This window comes from Amaranthus tricolor, chromosome 3 (assembly GCF_026212465.1).
Source record: "Amaranthus tricolor cultivar Red isolate AtriRed21 chromosome 3, ASM2621246v1, whole genome shotgun sequence".
NCBI classification, from domain to species: domain Eukaryota; kingdom Viridiplantae; phylum Streptophyta; class Magnoliopsida; order Caryophyllales; family Amaranthaceae; genus Amaranthus; species Amaranthus tricolor.
Window position 1 is genome coordinate 9,558,311 of NC_080049.1, and position 19,368 is coordinate 9,577,678.

General features: G+C 35.3%; 1 protein-coding gene across 1 annotated transcript; it reads right to left on the reverse strand.

Annotated features, from left to right (window-relative positions):
* Positions 1-1,708: 1,708 nt before the first annotated feature.
* LOC130809489 (protein SAWADEE HOMEODOMAIN HOMOLOG 2-like) lies at positions 1,709-19,368 on the reverse strand. The gene is made up of 9 exons (XM_057675283.1): positions 19,085-19,368; positions 18,055-18,140; positions 17,930-17,975; positions 17,677-17,827; positions 13,387-13,462; positions 13,216-13,267; positions 4,639-4,782; positions 4,437-4,556; positions 1,709-3,645 (listed from the first exon to the last, which is right to left on the reverse strand). The coding sequence occupies exons 1-9, from the start codon at positions 19,136-19,138 to the stop codon at positions 2,662-2,664; spliced, it is 1,713 nt and encodes a 570-aa protein (XP_057531266.1). The 5' UTR covers positions 19,139-19,368; the 3' UTR covers positions 1,709-2,661.

A 19,368-nucleotide genomic window follows, 5' to 3' on the forward strand; every position in this document is an offset into this window, starting at 1 on the left:
TTGTGATTGTGGCTATGAAGTTAAGATTAATACAGATTGGAGCGACTTCGATCCAGGGCGTGAATTTGTTGCTTGCCCTTTCTACTTGGTTGACGGATTAGGATTCACATACTTTAGATGGATTGCTCCGGAGGGTACAAAATGACAGAGAGACTTAATAATACGGCTTGAAAAGGAAAACCAAGAGCTTAAAGATGAGGTATTTAATCTAAAGAGACAAATGGATGATATGGCACATAGAAAAGAAGAGACTGAAAGAATTATGAGAAAGTTTAAGAAGCCTTCTTAGTTAGCGACAGTAGTTTAATTTAACGAATGAAGTATGTAATTTGATATGGATTTGTTGAACATGATTGAAATTCTGTTGAATGTTCGATAGCAACATCCTTATTTGAATATGATTGTCTGTTTGTTTTTGATTAAATTCATACTGCATTCTTGGCGGAATGATTCATCGCCGAAAAGTCTGAGTACTTAACATCATTTCATTCATAATAAACGTGTGATAATACGATAAAAATATATACATCTACATATATGTTACAATTTACACACAAAAGACCAAATGTTACAAATATTGAGTATGTACAAATGTTGAATATATACAAATAGTATTCTAATGCTAATCCTCCTCCTGTACTCTGTCTAACTGTGACGGTTTACGACGCCTCCTACGATAGTAAGAGGCCGTCGCATGACAATCGGGTAGGGGAGGTGATTGATAATGTGATGATGTGGCACCCTGTGAGGACCCGGCACCGTAGTCCGGGCACGTTAAATCAACCTCCTCAAGATGAAGATCAAGGTAAATAACAACTACATTCGACATATTCGTAGAGTTTAAGTGTAAATGACTACTATACATGACATACATTTTAAAATCAACACCAAATAAAAAAATTTGTAATAAAAACGTACCTCAATAAGCTGTACATCAACAAGAATAATTGCAAGTTTATGAACCTACATTAATGTGAAAGTTGATTAAAATTCAGTAAACCCTAATTTTTCGAAAATTGAAAAAAAACACAAAAAAATACCTTAGGTCGATGTAGGAAGATTACAGAACTAATTAGTGGTACAAACTTGGAATTTGATAACTTTAGTTGAAGGATTGAATGTGATTTTAATGGAGGAATAACGAGGGAGATCTCGTATGTTTAGCAAATGAAAACAGAATGTGCGAATATGTGTGAGGAAGAAGGAACTGGAAAAAATATAAAGCCCAAAGTCGCTGTTAGTAACAGCGACTTTAGGGTTTTAATTTTTTTTTTCCTCTATCGCTGTTACTAACAGCGACTCTTGCCAAACCTAGGTTTGAATGTGCGGACGCTTATTTTGGGAAATAAGTTTTCACGGAGCTTATTTTGGGAAATAATTTGTTTAATTGTCTTATTTTTTTCGAATTCTGGCTATTCGCGGGACATATGATTTCAAATAGTAGGTTCATAATGTGAAGTTTGAGGAGTCTATGTAAATGGTGTGTATTTCGGAGATAGGTTTGCAGGTTGTACCCTAAAGTGTAGGTCACAGAATTTGATTTTAGTGTGTAAGTTGATAGGGTAAATTTTGAAATTGGAGAATATCTTGAAATATATGTCTCTTCATAGTTTGGTTTTGGAGTGTAAGTATGTCGGGTGTATTCCGGAGATGAGGAATATTGGAGAGTGTAAAGTTAGTTTGATTTTGGAGTATAAGATGATGGGTTGTGTTTCAGCGAATGAGAATATTTTAGAGTCTAAATCTCATTGCTTGATTTTAGAGTGTAAGTTAATGGGGTGTGCGTTTGGTAGTAGGCAGGATAATGTTAACATTTTGCACACTTATAAGCAAAAATTGAATAGTATACAACTCTAAGTTGTATGTTTCTGGGAAGTTGTAAAGTTAGCAGCATGGAATGGACTTTAAAACAAGAAATATTTCATATGATAGCATTCCGCAACGTTGATAAGGAGAATATGTTTTTTGCAAATTCTGTTGAAATTGATATTTAAGAAAAATTATTTTAGTCAACTAACTAAATTAATTTGATTTTAAATATAATTAACTATTTAAAGAAAAAAAATATTATCTAAATCATTTTTTAAGTTAATTTTTAAATAATTAATCAACCTTTCCTATTTAAAAGTCCTCTCAGCTTGTTAGGAACATAAATGAGGGTGGAATCATATGTGGAACAGTTAATTAAGACAAACTGATGTGCATCAACTTAGGCTGAGGCAGCAGCACCCGGAGACCTAAGCAACACCAACAGCATAGCTCATTTGGATCAGTAGTCCTCATCAGATTGTAAGCACACCAAGTATAGGATCACTAGCAAATATCAGACATCACGCAGTAGCACCAGAAACAGATCATCCCTCTTAGATCTTAATATGGTTTGCCGTCTTCCATCCTTCTCTAGATCCTGATCATAGTTTTTATGAGCGGAATACACTGGGTATGATGATGATGTTGTTTAATACATTCATATAAATTTCTGTGATAATAAACTCTAATAACAGAATTACCAAAAAATTAACTATAGCGAATAATATAAGTTGCTAATCAAGTCATGGACAGTCGGACAGGCGCTACTACTATGAAATATGGCTTGCTTCCCAGACACAAGTTTCAAAGACTTGATAATAATCTACGAAAAGGTTAAAGAGCTAGTTTATTCTATTCTACAACTGCCCGTGATCCTGTTTCTTCCTTGTTATCGACAGCTGATGTAGTCAGATTAGAGCTCTCGATCCCTGTTGAGACAATAGAACCACCTTCCATTGCTGCGCGGACTCCTGTTATAGGTTCATGCAGTGCAGGAACTGTTACTGTTGGGTTATCACTCATTTCTCCCTGGGAATTGTTGCTTCCTGTCACCGTAAAAGTTGACGGTATACTGCTATCTTCCTTCTTGACCTCCACCAGTATGCTCGGAGTACCAGGACTAATAATGTTTTTCTGCGCGGATGCTTCACCTGCTGAAATATCTGGTTTATCACTCTCGACCTTTATCGATTCAGAAGCTTCCACCAGAGTAGAAGATTGAATTGAAACTGGACCTGGAGGAGTCGCGGCAGACATGAGAGTTGGAGATTGAGTTGGAGCAGAAACTGGGGTTGGACCAGAATTATGAGTTGAAATTGGTGATGAAGTAGTAGCAAAATTTGGAAGCAGAGAGGGATTCAAAGAAGCATTTGCTGATAAAGATGGAGTTGGACCAGAAATTGGGGTCAAAGATGGAGTTGTAGAAGAAATAGAAGTAAAAGACGGAATCGGAGTAGATAAATGAGTCGAAGATGGCAATGGAGTGGGAACAGATACTGGAGTCGTAGATGAAGATGGAGTTGGAATAGTTATTGGAGTCGTAGATGACGACGGATTTGCAGCAGAAAACAGAGTTGAAGATGGAGTCGGACTTTCAGCTGGAACTGTATGTGCAACACCAGCGTCAGCATTCATAATTGTTGAAGAAGGAAATGTCATAGCAACACTGGGATGCACACCAGTCACCCTCGACATGTTGCTGGGAACAGCGTCAACTGTGGGCTCTTTTGAGTCTCCTGCAACAGATGCAAATGTCGATTCATTTGTAGGATGAAGCTGCTGCAACCTGTAATCAGTCTCTGGTCGACGACAGACTTTTCTTAAAGGCACAATTTCCTAGAGACATAACACATCAGAATCAGTTTTTGTGAACCTTAGCTAAACAGAAATTCATAACTGATAGACAAGTTCTACATTTACAAATACTTCTACAGCCAACATTTAACTTCTCAAGGGTAAAACATAAAATCATTAGTCAAATCTTCAAGTTCTTTGGCCACTTTGTCCACTTGCATGATAATGGCTTACTGGGACTGGAAACATTTTTGAATTGTTAATTTATCATGTGGTTATAGTTCAACACCGGAAGAACTAAACAAAAAGGAAATGGAACCCCTAATCCATCTTAATAAACAGCAAATTTGAATGTCAGTTTAAAGTTTTACTTAAATTACCAGTTCCTGCATTTCACCCTTGATCGCAAAAGTTCATTGCCAACATCATTTCAACTTTACATAAAAAAGAACTGCACATGATTTTATGAGCCATACAACACATCATAATTCGAATTTCGAATATCTCTTGACAATGGGCATTAGTCTATCCTGACAAAACTTCAAACTCAAAGGCGCACATAGCATTGGCTGTATATCTTTCTTGTGGTAGATACTTGACAATCTGTCAAGGGTATGGAATCATTAAGAGACAATTTTTCGCTCAAACATCTCAAATATCTAGACCATATAGCAGTAGCAAATAACTATAAAGGAGGGAGAAAGCAAAGAGAATCATGAAGAGTGCTTTATAATGAATCAGAGAATGAAACACAAAATTAACAAACTTAGTCATTTTAAAATTCATACGGCATTTGTGATGATGTAAACATACTATATAGACAGGTGCAGTACCTCAGACTGATCATGATCATAACGAACCAAAAATCTACAACGGCAGCCTCTTACATCATGTCTCCTCCTTTGAGCATCAAGGACATGAGCATCAAAGTAAAGAGCCTGCTCTTTACCTTCCTGGATAAATATTTTAGTACAAATGTAAATTTTGAAAGATTTCCAACATATACCAATTGTCAACAGAAAGATCAACCCCTACCTGAAAGCAAAGTATAAGATCCCCAGGAAGGACTACAATACACTCTGATGATTCACATGGAAGAGACCGCTGTCTGACATGTTTGCGAACATTAACCCATTCATCCTCTTCATGCCCAAATCCAGCGAAACGAACTAGAACTTCCTGAAAGCCATAGAGCTATGCAAAGTGATACAGATAATCAAAAGAATAATGATCTTCCCTACACGATCTAATATTGTACCAATTGTAAAATTGTTGAGCAGATGTCTGGTGAAGAGCTTAAAAAGTTATGAAGGAGAATAAGTCCCACAGTGGAGCCCAAAATTGAGCTCAAGATGTAGATAGGCTAACCAGAAAACCAGCGACAATAATTCCACAACAACAAAATGGGGTCGGCTACTAGACCCAAACAAGCAGGAACATAAAATACAAGGTGGGAAGCTAATAAGGAATAAACGATGACTAGTAAGTGAATCCCGTGACCGACCACAAACTGGAGATGCATCATTTTAATCCTAGTAAACTAAGATATGTATCTTGTATTTAGGATCAAAGTCCTCCTTCCTCAAAATTTTTATGGTATATAACGGGATATTTAATTGGAAGAAACAATGATTTTATTAAGGAGTATGAACTCATAGGAATTCAATGACATACTAGGGCTAAGTTATAAAAAAAAAGATGCAAAGTTGAGGTTGAATCGATAGTGCCCCTTTGGCATGAAATATACTTGTCAAGAGTGTGTTAATTGCCCAATTGGTATTTGGTAAGCTAGACGTAAGTTAGTCCAAACATACATAAGTATTGAAAATGAGAGTTTGAAAACATACAAAAGGATTTCTTTCGAACTAATAACATTGCAATCCAAGTATCCAACAATAGATTATTTTCTTAAATTATTTTCAAACTTAATTATTTTACAGGGATGGAGTTAGAAACACTCATCTACTAATTTTGTGAGTTTCTATTGTCTTTCTTGCATTCTTAATTTGCATGTTAATGATCGCTTAAGGATCGTGAAGTGAGTTTCACCTAGAAAGTAGTTACGATGGCTCTTATGTCTCAACATATATATTTTTGTTTGAGTTTTTAGGTATTTTAGATGATATAAGTTGGTTTAGAAAACTTATTAATTTTTATAAGTTTTTTAACCTTACATTTATTTCTAAGAAAAATATGTGCCGGTAACTCTCCTATGGATGGGACTTGTTTATATTTTTCGTTAAGAGCATTTTCAAAAATTAGACCTAATTATGGAAGTGTCACAAATGGCATTAAAGCAACCCCTCCAACTTGGCTAATAGTGTGTTCAGTGCACCAAGTAGGGGAAAGATCATGAAACTAAGGTGCAACAAGGACGTTGCATTCTTAAGTGGGGGTGAGTGTGATATCCTGGGTTGAGCTATAAAAAGAATTGGTAGACTACCTATATCAAGAAGGTACATCTACTTTTCAAGGGAGCTCATTTGTGACTTCGTGGGAAGTTTTCTCGGGTGCGCACTTGTGAAGAAAAAGTGTGCTGAAAAGACTTGTATTGGTTTGTTGGGCCAGTCTACAATATTCATGGCGTCGTAGTGTTATATCACGCCATTAGGAGTTTCTTGTGATGCCTTTATCCTTAACAATGCCCCAACGACTATTCAATTTGTGATTAATGGGGTAATCCAGCCCTTACGTATATTTGTGTTAGTATTTTTTTGATGATATCCTCATTTATAGTAAAAATAAGTCGGTGCCTATGGAACATGTAGCATTGGTTCTGAAAACATTAGCAGCAAACTCGTTAGTAGTCAATGGAAAGAAATTTAATTTTGGAGTGCGACGCGTAGCTTATCATTTTGGGGCTAACAAGCTATTATTATAGATTTATTCGTGGTAAGCTCAACTAGGCAAGGGACTCACACATCGGTTAAAAAAAGACAAAATGCAAGTGCAAGGAACGCCTTCGAATAGTTGAATACATTAAAGACGAATGTTCTAGTGTTGGCCTACCTGATTTTATAAACTATTTGTGATAGAGACTAGCGCTTCGAGCCATGGCATTGGCTGTGTTACTATAAGAATCCCATCCTATAGCTTACTTCAATCGACTCTTGGGATCTCGTGCTCAACTCAAGTCCATTTATGAACGGGAACTTATAGCCATGTCTTTGTTGTTCTTCGGTGGAAACATTACTAAATGGGACAACATGTAATTGTTAAAATTGATCAATGGAGTTCAAAATATATAATGGAGCGAAGGGAAATGGGGGGTCAATATCAAAGATGGATTATGAAGTTGATGGCATTCGATTTCACCATTGTTTATAACCCCAGAGTCTCTAACAAAGTAGTTGATGCCTTGTCATGTCGCAACCATGATGAGTTGGAGATGAAAACCTTGATCAGCACAAAAAGTATTGATTGGGACCTACTCTAAAATAAAGTAAACAAAGATGCAACCTTGGTTCATATTAGGCACACTATCTTGGCAGATGGGGAAACTCCACAAGGTTTTGCAATATCCCATGGCAAGTTGTTTTATAAGGGGCATTTTGTACTTGCTAAATCCTTTCCCTTTATTAGAGTCGGAATATCACGATTCTCCTAGTGGGGGACATGTTGGTGAGGTCAAAACATACCAGAGATTAGCATTTGAATGGTACTTGGAGCGTGCTTTGGCAGCTTACTAATTATGTGCAGTGATCATAGTTTTAAGAGGCGCGAGGCACACCGAGACGCAGAAGACTTTTTTTCTGATGCGCAAGGTGCAAGGCGAAGACGCAGGCTTTTCGTTTACAAGGGGTACAATTTCGCTAAAAGGCTCCAAAGTCAATTTTAGAACATATTTAATAGTTGATATGAACTGAAATTCATATTATCATTTATTACAACATACAAATTAGATATACACTACTTTAGCTTATAAAGTCATAAGATAATATAATTTTGAGTTGACTATATTCACTTGAAGGATCCAAAGGGTATGAAGATGCTGTAGGAGTTGATAAAATCATTGTTCAAATAGAGGGGCTTTTTTCTCTTTTAAATTCAAATAAATAGCTATTTCTCTAAGTGTAAACCAAAAACGCAAAGCAAAGGTAAGCATTCCAGTTCCTAAAACATAAAAAAAAAAGAAAAAGCAAAAACAAAAGGTAACACATACAGGAGGCATACGAGGTGCAAACATCTTTTCACTGCATTAAGTGGCCGGTTATTTCATCAAGGAAGAAGTTAATCTCCATGGTTTTCCCTCCTCAATAGTTTATAACAAAGATCTGGTCTTTCGAGTTCTTTTTGGAAGGAATTATTTCGTTTGCAAGGTACTCAATTGGTTCAAAGTACGTTTCACCCCCAAATCGACACTCAAACTGAGATTGTTAATAAGGCTTTGGAAACTTTTCTTCGATGCTTTATTAATGGCAAACCCAAGCGATGGACTAAATAGTTACATTAAGCGAAGTTCTGTAGCAAAACTACACCTAAATATTCTATCAAAATGTCTCCCTTCCGGGCCTTTAATGGTCAACCACCTCCTTATATAATGCAATTTGTGTATGTATAACTATGGATAGTCTAGAGTAGCTCTTGCAAGAGAGGGATTCCATACTTGATGAAATCCAATTCCATTTAGTCAAGACTTAGGATAACATGTAGCATTATGCCAACTCTAAGCTATGCTAACTAATCTTTTTCTGGAGGTGATTTCCTAAAGTTGCAACCTAACTATCAGCACTCACTTTCTATAAGGCCAAATAAAAAGTTGGTTGCTCCCTGTAACGCTATTATGGCCCTTATAAGGTTCTTCAAAAGGTGGGCAAGGTGGTGTCCAAGTTGGATCTTCCTCTCTTAAACCAGCAATAGGGATGCTTGAATCTTCTGACTTTCCTCCATACCCTAGATTTAAAAAGCGCGCCTCGCTTTGCGCCTCGAGCTCAGGCTTGCCTGAAAACGCCTCGGCTAGGTGAGGCAAAGCCCACTACAAGAGGCGTGCGCCTAGGGCGCCTTGATGCGCTTCACGCCATGTGCGCCTGGTGCGCTTCCTTATTGAGTTCGGTAATTAACTTATGCTTGCTTGTTCAAAAAGAAGTAAAACTCAAATTTACTTGAATATGAAGTTCAAAAAACCATTACTTCTTTAAGAAAAACAAAAAGTATTAGAAGAAGAAAATAACTTTTGGAATTCTTCGTATTCTCATTAATAGTTTTGTGCTAAAGTGGTGTTTACCGGAAGAATAATAAATATTTTCAAGCTTGTTAATACTAAAATATGAATGTCATGTTTGAAGTATTATATATGTTGTAAAACTTATTTTTTAAGCTTTAGCGAAAAAGTGCGCGTCGCATACAAAAAGCTCGCGCCTTCGCCCTACGCTTTGCGCCTAGGCTCTAAGGGCCTTTAGCGCCTTGGTGTGCCTCGCGCTTTTTAAAACTAAGCTCCACACATTGCTAATTTCTGAGGTTGTACCTTCCGACATTTTGGATGTTCGCTAATCTAGCTCTTCTACTTGAGAGGTTTTGATCCAATGGTTGGGTTTGCCTCCTTAGGCTACTTGGGAAGATTATCATAAGTCGATGGCTACATTTCCTCATTTTCACCTTGAGGATAAGGCAAAACTCCTAGCCATGGGAATTTATACCTACACAGCATACCAAGGGAATTAGGGTTTATCACAGTGGCAAGCATTGGAAGGAGGCTGCTAAGCTGGCATATGGACAGTAATATAACCAATTTTTGTTATGAGGGTATAGGGAAAATCTTCTAGAAAGAGAATCTTTGTGACCAATCTATATGAGCAGCAAGTTTGTTAAGGCTTGTGTAGCTATAAATATGATGATGCGATGATTGGTTAAAGGCGTGAAATAAATATACACTAAATTCTCCCCCTCATTTTACTTTCTCTATCCTCTCTTTTTTCTTCTTTTCTATCTATTTTTGATCATTCCCTTATCACCTCTCAGATTCTCTCATAATCAGCATTTTTTTCGTTAATTAACTAGTTTTTAGTTCATCACATTTTTTCTCTGATAAAAATGTGATGAACTAAAAGCTAGTTAATTATTCCTACATAATGCGATTATAGAAATTAGAATTAAAATACTAGAGCAGCACAATTTGAAGAAAATTGCTAGCACTCCTAGCTCTATTATTAGAGTTGATTGGCTACTCAAAATAAGGATAAACACTACTTTGCAAGAGTCCTGATTGACATGGATTTTAATGGTGATTTTCCTAGCTATGCTTTCTTTGTCAATGAACACAATTATATGGTGATACAAGAAGTCAAATGGACAGAAACCAATCATTTCTTCTACTTGTAAGCCTTTTGGCCATAAAGTTGTTGTTTGTAAAAAAGACAAGTAGAAACAATGAGCTCCTAAGCCTAGAAAAGTACTAATGGATAAGGAGGGTTTTCAAACCATTGCCACAGTGAATACAGTAACGCAGAATGCCCTTGTGAATAATGTACACACTCTAATTTCCAACACCTTTGCATCCATGTGAGATTAAAGAACTCTAATGTAACCCTGAACGTGTTAAGCATTGTGTCTTTGAGAAAGATGATAATGAAGTGTTGAAAGGGGTGAAACCCCTCAACCCTCATAATTAATAATTCAATCCTTCGCATAAAGCTAAGAGTGATTTAAGATCCTTCCCCCACCAAAAAGCCAAACTTGATTGGCTTAAGGATGGAGATGAGTGTTCGAAAGTGTTTTTTCAAAGCATCAAGATTCATCATAGCAAAAGTAAGGTGGATGCTCTTAACTCTAAGTGTGGAAGAATAACTGAAAACCTCTCCTTATCAAGGAAGAATTACTAAAGTTTTATAAAGATCTCCTTAGCTCCTGAATGACTTCTAGATCAAAAGTCAACATAGGCATCATTAGCTTTTCCTCTATGCTTATAATCTTCTTTCTTTGGAATTCTCCAATGAGGAGATTAAAATGATCTCTTTTCTACTCCTGACTCAAAATTCCAGAGTATTGATGGCTATGGAAGTTCATTCTTTAAGAACAGCTAGGTGGCAGTGTTATTGCTGCAATTAAGGAGTTCTTCTGAAAGTCTTTAATATTTCTGCTATTTTCCATATCCCTATGGTTACACTGACTTCAAACATATTACATGTTAAAACACAATCTATAAACGTATAACCAAACTTATTTGTTTAAGACTCAATATTGTTCTCCCTAACTCAGTGGGCTTTCATTAAGGGCAGGAATATTGTTTATAATGGGTTACTTTCTTAGGAACTTGTCAGAACCCAGAATAGAAGAAATGCCCCTTCAAGCTGCCTCATTAAAAGGGGGAAATGAGAAAAGCTTAAGATACAGTTGAATCGAACTTTGTTCATGAGATGTTAATAGCCCTCTGCTTCCTTCCTAAAGTGATCCAAATCATTATGTTATGCATCACCTCAGAGAATTCTGTGTTCATGCTAATGGCCGGCCAACTGAAAACAATTCAATCAAGAAGAGGCTTGAGACAGGGGACCCCGTGTCACCCTTTTTGTTATATGCAAGTAGTACTTCTCCAAACTTATAAAAAATTGCTAAGAATCCTAAATTTAGATTCCTCCCAATATGGAAGTTTTTGTCCATGTACGACCTAAGCTTTGCATGACCGTATGCTTTTCAGCAAAAGCAGCATTAACTCTATTCAGCTCATGTTGGAGGCCCTTACATTTGCAAGTGCCTCTGGCCTTTAAATCAGCTTTGTATGAGTTCTCCTATGGTTAATACATTCTGCAAGAATGCAGGTATTGTCAAAGGTCCCTTACCTTTCAGTTACCCTGGTATTCCCATTTCCTATAAACCTATTAACCACAAAGATTGCCAAGCCCTTGTTGACAAAATGACATACCATATCAAAGGATGGATGGGAAACAGTTTCTCCCATGCAGCTACACATACGTTGGCTACCTCACCTCCATTCTTCTCAGCATCACAACCTCCTACTGGGTGCAGAAGCTGATATTTCAGAAAGGAGTGATTTATCTCCTTATCTACATATGGAGGAAATTCTTTTCGTTTGGGTGCCTTGATAATGCAGCCACTGGAAGCCTTAAATGTATGTTCCCGTGGATTGAGAATTCGAAACTTGGAAACTTGGAATAAATTAGTTGTTTGTAAACTTGTCATGCACATTGCTGAAGGGAGAGATTCGATCCATAACCATGAAAGGTATCTTAAAGGGGCTGACTGGACTTTTGTGCCTAAAACTGATGTGAGTGTTTTAGAGAATTATGTAATGTGAAACACGAAATGAAAAACAAGATTATGATGTTCCCGGCTTGTATTCTATTAAATACATTAAAGTTGTTGACTATAGTCCAAATATTAGGGTGATATTTGCTGATATAATATGGTGTTGGATTGTTATTCGACTCAGGTTGATTGCTAGGCTTCCCATTAATGATAGACTTAAGACCAGGGAAAGGCTTGCAAAATAGGGTGTGGCAAAATCCCCTCTTTGTCCCATCTGCGCTACACAGAAAGAGACTTTCTCCACTGCTTATTAACTAAGTGCAAATCCTCTAAAGCTTCTGCAACAAGGAAGGTCTGGTATCTCTATGTAGTGTCTTGTACTGAGTAGGTGGACCAGGAATCAGTTTACCAGGGAAATGAAAACTCCTGCTCTTAGAGTAGTTTGCTATATTCTGGCTGAAGTTAGGTTTAGATTTTTATGTTTTATTAAATGAAAAATCTCTAGGATAGATGCCTTGCAAGTGGAAAACTTGTAATTTCTTTGGTCTTTTTTGGCATGTTTGTCCCTAACCTTCATGCCTTGCTTGTATTTTGCCATTCTTGTGGTGAAATGCAATCTTCATTTACAAAAAAAAAAAAAAAAAAAAAAAAAAAGAAAAAGAAAAGAAAAACAAACTTAATACCTAACTAAAACCCAATAAAATTCTATAACTTGCTATGACATGATTTCTAACTATCATTACTTCATTAATTGGTTGTTAATAATAATAGTTGAGACGTTCATAAGCCATAAATTATATTATTTTTGAAATTTTTAGCCCCAAATATTTAATAATATATTATATTCATGTTCTCACTATTTTTCTTTTTAAAGTCGTTTTAGAAAATTTACGTAGATGAAGTTTAAACCCAATTTTCGATCCCTAAAACCTACAGATCCTAAGGGTTTAATATAAGGATCCAATTTTTTTACACCGTAAAAATCAAGGTGCACTTCGTGGTCAGCATTCGGATCTGGATCTTATGACACTCAACCCATGAATATCCTAAGACCAACATAAGACCATCATCATCATCAGTTTAGTTTAAACTTGTGGTCACCACAAGCAGTGACGGAATGAACCAATAGTGGAGTGTTGACTAAGGTACTGAAAATTATTCTTTTTCTATAAATGAGGTTTGTAAATGAGAAGACAATGGAGAAAACAAAGAAAAGGACACAAAAGTAGTGCTGCTCCTCCAATGACTTTCCTATTTCAAAATGATGTATCAACTCTTTCATACCCTCCTTTTCTATTTCAAAGAAAAAGTGATCACATGCCATGGATATCCATACTACAATCTTTTACGGTAAGAAAACTGATCTAGTGAATTATGAAAAAGAGAAATGAGGGACCACCAAACACTTACAGGATTACCAGTCTCAAGGTATCTATGAGAAAGAAATTCTTGAACATCATACCTGACAAATAACACTATCATGAATCAATTTTGAAATGAACAATAGATGACTAATTGGCTAATACAAATACAACATAAACAGTTAACAAAAACATAATTTAATTATAAAATCAAATTTACCATGCACCATCTCTAGCAGATTTGGCTTCAAATTCCATTGGAGGATTTTCAGATGCATTTCTTACCACATTATGACCTAACAAGGTTGTAAATACATTCAAAGCATCAAAAATGTTATCTCAGATATAAAATGCTTGATTTCAAGGAACATAAGAGCAGAAAAATACATAGAAAGGCAAGGAACATTAAACAGACAATCAAATGCAACATGCTATATGCTGAACAATTTATTTATGACATACAAATATTGATATAAATATGAAATAAATAATGTAGTGATAATTGAATGGAGCAATAACAACAATAATCTATTAACCGAGTTCCATTAAAGGGGTTTCAGTCCCACCTATGATCCCATCTAAGTAGAATTTTGAGAGATTGGATATACCCAACCTTCCCCTTATGAGAACAAAGAGGTTATTTACCATTGAAAAAAAAAAAAAGGGAACACATGATTTAATGAGTCATTTACTGTTGAACATTGATATCCGAAATTAATGAACAATAAACCAAAGAGAATGTTGCATCAACCATATAAAATTAAACTTCTAAAACTACTAATCCACGGAGAGGCTTTCCATCCACCAAATTGCACACTAAATGTAGCTTAAATTTACGACAACAAAGAATTATTAAAACGGCTTCTTTCAAAGAAATTGGCTCTCATAGCATTGATGTCAATGTAGAAGATATAGATGAGAGGAGAGGGAAAAGCAAGGAGTTAACCAAATTAATTTGAGTAACAAATGGAATTAACAACGAGATTGAAGAGGGAATCAACAAAAGGGAGGATGCATATCTTAAAGAAGGGTATAAAGTGACAAAAATCATTGAAATTGTTGGATTCAAAAACTCAAACCATACCAAGTATAGGGATAGGGCTTTTCTTCAGAAGTTCAAGTTTGCTCATGTTTTCTAATCCGATGGAAAACAAAGAACCACGATCTCCTTTAGAGGGAGAGAAAAGAGATGAACAACAGAAAAGTAAAAGAAAAAGGGGAGTGGAGGTGGAAGACAAAAAATGGACGCAAATAAAGGATGGCAAATAAGGAAAAAGTTGGGCAGAATTAAATACTAGAGATTTCATTCCTCTATCTCCTTCCTTTCCCTCTATTCAAATAAGGGAGGATCAAATGCACACATGTTCCTATCCCCTTGCCCTTTCCCGCCTATTTCATCTCTTGTTCCTAATCCTTAATTAGTTTTCCTATTGCCCACACAATCCATCAGCACAAATTTTCTGAAAAAATCTCCAACTTCCTACATTAAATGTATATTAATGGAAGATTCTAAGTTAAGTACAAATATTATGCAAATATATGATCATTGACCAATTGGTTTCACATAAATTTTTACAAATTTAGCAACAAAACATATCAACAACCTAAATAGTACAATAAATATATAACGAGATACACAAAAAGATTTCCGGGAAACTTGGTGAACATACAGACTACTACTAATAATTCCATTCTTGTATTCTGTTTATTAAATTGTAAATGTAAAAGGTTTATAATTTCATAATTACCAGTCTCAAAATGTTTCTACAGCTTAATCAAGCTGTGAAAAAGGTTGCATACAATTTGATATTTCCACATATAACCTCTAATGAGACAATAAAAATTTATTGTTGTTACCATCGTTCTAAAACATAGATAGTCTAAACAGAAAAGGTTTATGAATTAATTAGCATAGAGAAGGAACCAAATAGAATTTTCTTCCACTTTTTTTTTTCCATCAATGTTAGTTCTCACACTTCTATTGAGTCTTGTGTGTTCAAACAGTATGATTACCATATTTCATATAGCACTAGCCACACTTACTCCCTCTCTTTAAAAGCATTCACCTTTTGTTAATATAGGAAAGCAGCTTATAATGACATCAACCACTTATGTGCACCACAACAAAAAAGACTTAAGGCAATTGAATATAAGGCTCATGTCCCCCAATATATAAAGCTCAAACAGTATGATTGCTGAATGAGCTAATTCCATCATGTTCCCACAACAAAATATAGACTTCAGGATGTTATACTGATGTCTATTAGAGGTTTTGGCATGGTATATGCTAATTCCATCATGTTCCCCGAAAACACCAAATACCATGTAGGCATTATAATGTCGAAGTGACCAACTTCCATGCATTCCCAAACAAAAGAATAAATTCTCAAAGAAGCTTGAGCTGCTTGGCAAGGGAATTAAATATTTAAATTTCCAAAATAAAAAAAGGGATGTCACGTATATAAAATCCTAGTTTTATAAAGCGCGAGGCATACCGGGACACGAAATGTCCTTACGGCCTAGGCGTAAAACGTAATGTGACGGCTCAAGACATTCTTATTATGATAGCAACATGCTTGAAAACAATCATTCATTGCAGTATACTCAGCTTTGGCAAATAACTATTATAATAAAAGTTTGACGAATTCCCAAAGCTATATTCATCTTTTTAGCTTTCTTTTTGTATGGAAGCACCAATTCCTTAAACTTCATATTCAAGTGAATTTGGGTTTTAAGTGAAATTCCTTTTCCAAGCAAACAAGCTTAAGTTAATTGTCCAACCCAAAGAGGAGGCACATGCATGCATTGAGGCACGCTAAGGCGCACGCCTCTTTTGGTGGGATTTAACTCACATAGCTAGTGCATTTTTAGTTGAACCAAGGCGCACATGGCGCAAAACAAGACACACTTTTAAAACTAAGTGTAAAATCTAAGATACTATACTAGTTCATATTTATAGTTCCTCCATTAGTTTTTAATAGGTAAAATATTTACCCATGTTGTCATTAAATGACTCTCAACCTTTTTGATAACAAAGAGGTCATTGTCAATTAACCTTTGACAACAAACTTCTTTTGCAACTTCACATTTATAAAAAGTGCACATAATTTAATTTGTCATTAGCCGTAGCCCATTATAAGCTAAAGTCACATAACTACAAATTTTTGAGTCCAACAAGAATGGGCATCAATATCATAATCAAAAATATAAAAATGATTTAATTATGTTCATCAGTTTTTCAAAATCACAACTATCTTTTAAAGAGTGAAAAAACAATGGGTACAAAATTGACCATGAAAAATCAGGTACATTCAATTGCGTAAGCAACAAATTCTCACAATCACAAAGCATCCATGTTCATAGAAATATTTCTTCAAATTCCGAAAATGGGAAACTTTATGCTAGTCTCACAAAAAAGGACAACAATTTACTTGTAATATTGTGTGAAATGCCAAAAGTCCTTATCATATCTTCATAACCTTCATAAATGATAAATTTACTTGTACTGTTGTGTGAAATGCCAAAAGTTCTATTATTTTATCTTAATTGTATATTTTATATCAAATGATGTGCCACTTTGAATAATTGTTCAAAGAGAAATACGATAATCATTATAGTTGAATGATACAAAGGTAGGAACCTTTTCATACCTTTTTAAAGTGACGCATTATTTAGATCCATTTATTGGAAAGATTAGTGTTTAGCATCACCACATGTTCATTGGGATTCCCTTGGCACAATCTTGTCTAGTGTAAAAGTTAATTGGAGATCAGCAACTATTTTCCTCAATCTAGCTTGACTTTTGAATGCAACTTTATTTACGATCAACTAGAGGGTGCTCTTTAAAGAAGTCAAACTAAAGCTTGAATTCAGGATGTACAATCTCAATTTGACACGTCATATATATTTGTTTTTGGCAAGCTAGAGTAATAATGAAGCTCTTGCAAGTTGAATTTCATTAAAACAAAGGTTGGAAATTAATCATACACCCAATGAATCAAAAAAGTAATATTCCAATAAAAATAACAACGATAAAAGAGCCTTGAATCCCTATAAACGGAGTTGACTATGATATCCAAAGGACACAACCATGCCATAGTGGAAAATTTGTTGGGGCTTAAGTGATTTTTATATAACATTAACTTGAAAATCTGTCTAATTCTAAGTTTTAGGTAGGAAACCATATGTAATCAGCTTAAATGTTGGAAGCTTAAGTGATACTACATAATATTTTGCAAGTGTGAATACCACAAATTTGAATGCCTGAGACAGATACTTTTATGAGAGAATATACGGTAGACTTTTTAGATTTATCAACTTAGAAGTATTGATAATGTTGAACTATGAATGTATCAAAAGGGCACCAGAAACATGATTATAGGATACTTAATGATAAAGTTACAGCAAGTTTTACACACACGACAATGCAATAGTAAATCTAGGCAAGCAACATGGCGCCAGAGTCAAGATATTATAGGTATACTATGCTTAGAGATCAAACTAATCCTACCTGATGATACAGGTGTCTGCTGTGGAACAGGAGGTACACTCCTCACCTGAGCAACTCCACTTTGAGGATTTGGTGGCATATATGAATTTCCTGGAGACTTCACCAATTTTGACCTAAGAGCATAACGCCTATTTTGGAACCAGTTCCAGACCTGCAATGGCAGCCAAAAAGAATAAATACAATTACATATTATTTTTAAAAATCAAAATACATTGATCAAAAGAGAAAAATAGCTAAATATTCGATTCGATACCTGCTTCATGTGTATTGTGCTTTTTCCAGATCGTTCTGGTGAGTTGCTGCACTCAAAAGAGCTAACAATTAGATAAATCAAAACAGGAATCAACAAAAAAACCTCATTTAATACACATAACAAACCTGAATTTTTCAGCAAGAGACAGAAGAAACTCCCTAGGTGGCACGCAACCAGCATGCTCTCGTATAATAGTTTCCATTTGTGCAACCTTACAAAAGCAAACACAACTCATATATATCAGTTCTACTTCTCCTTCCCACAGCTCACAATAAATTAATGCAGCAATTGGTAGCCACCAGATAAAATTCGAGTATAATATTAAAACATTGTAAAATTAAATGTCCAGAAAACATCAGTAGCCACAACTTATTCTTTAAACATAATTTTTTGAGATATTGGACCAGTTGAAGATTAATCAATGTCATGTGAAAAAAGATTTGACCCAATAGAGAAACAAAAACGGATTCGAGAAACGTTTACTTTAGAGTTTCGGAAACGTATGAAACCGAGGTGCAATTTTATAATAAAATGAGTAAAAAAGGTAAGAAAACAAAATGACTTAAAAGAAAAGGCTTATGGTATTATATATGGTTTTGGGCTGAAAGATGCATTTGGAGAATGTAGTTACGGAATTATCAGTCTAGATTTTCGGAAACAAAGGCTCCAAAACAGTTTCGGTGAGAAATTTCAGATTCTGGTTATCTGGTAATTATGATCCTAATACATCTTTGCCATTAACTAACAGTATCCTCTCTATGGGCAAGGTACAAAATTCACAGGAAAGCTCAAAAGCATCTCCATTTTCAAATACTATAATTTTCAATCAGTGTATCATGATGAAACTCTAATTTGCATCAACCTGGAAACCAACACACAAAATTAACAATTTGACTGTTCAGGAAACACATTCCATCAAATGACGAAGCAAACAAGACCCAAGAAAGGGGCGCAACAACTCAATCAAATTCACCCACAATCGAAACACAACAATTGGATAAATAACAAAAATGTAATCAACAGATAATACGAAATCAACATTTTCAAAGATAAAGGAAAGAAATGATTGAAGAACTCTCGTAAACGATTAAAACCCACAAAATCAAATTCAATCAAATTCAATAAAATTTAGTAAAAAGGGAGGGAAAAGGTGACCTCAGCAGGGTAGAAGCGAAAAGAAGGGGCTCCATGGCTAGGATGTCGACCCATCACTAGCTGATTGAATGGAGAAAAGCTTACAATTCGAATACAATTCCAATTATGAATGTTCACTGTTCACTTAGTTAAAGAATTAACTACCAGGGCACATACTCAACACTGCATAAACCCACACACTAACCACAATTCGTAATTTCATGCTATGAATGAACCGAAAGCCGAAAGGTAAAAAGGTTATAATACTGTCGGGAGATTTGAAATTTATTGATACAAACCAGTAA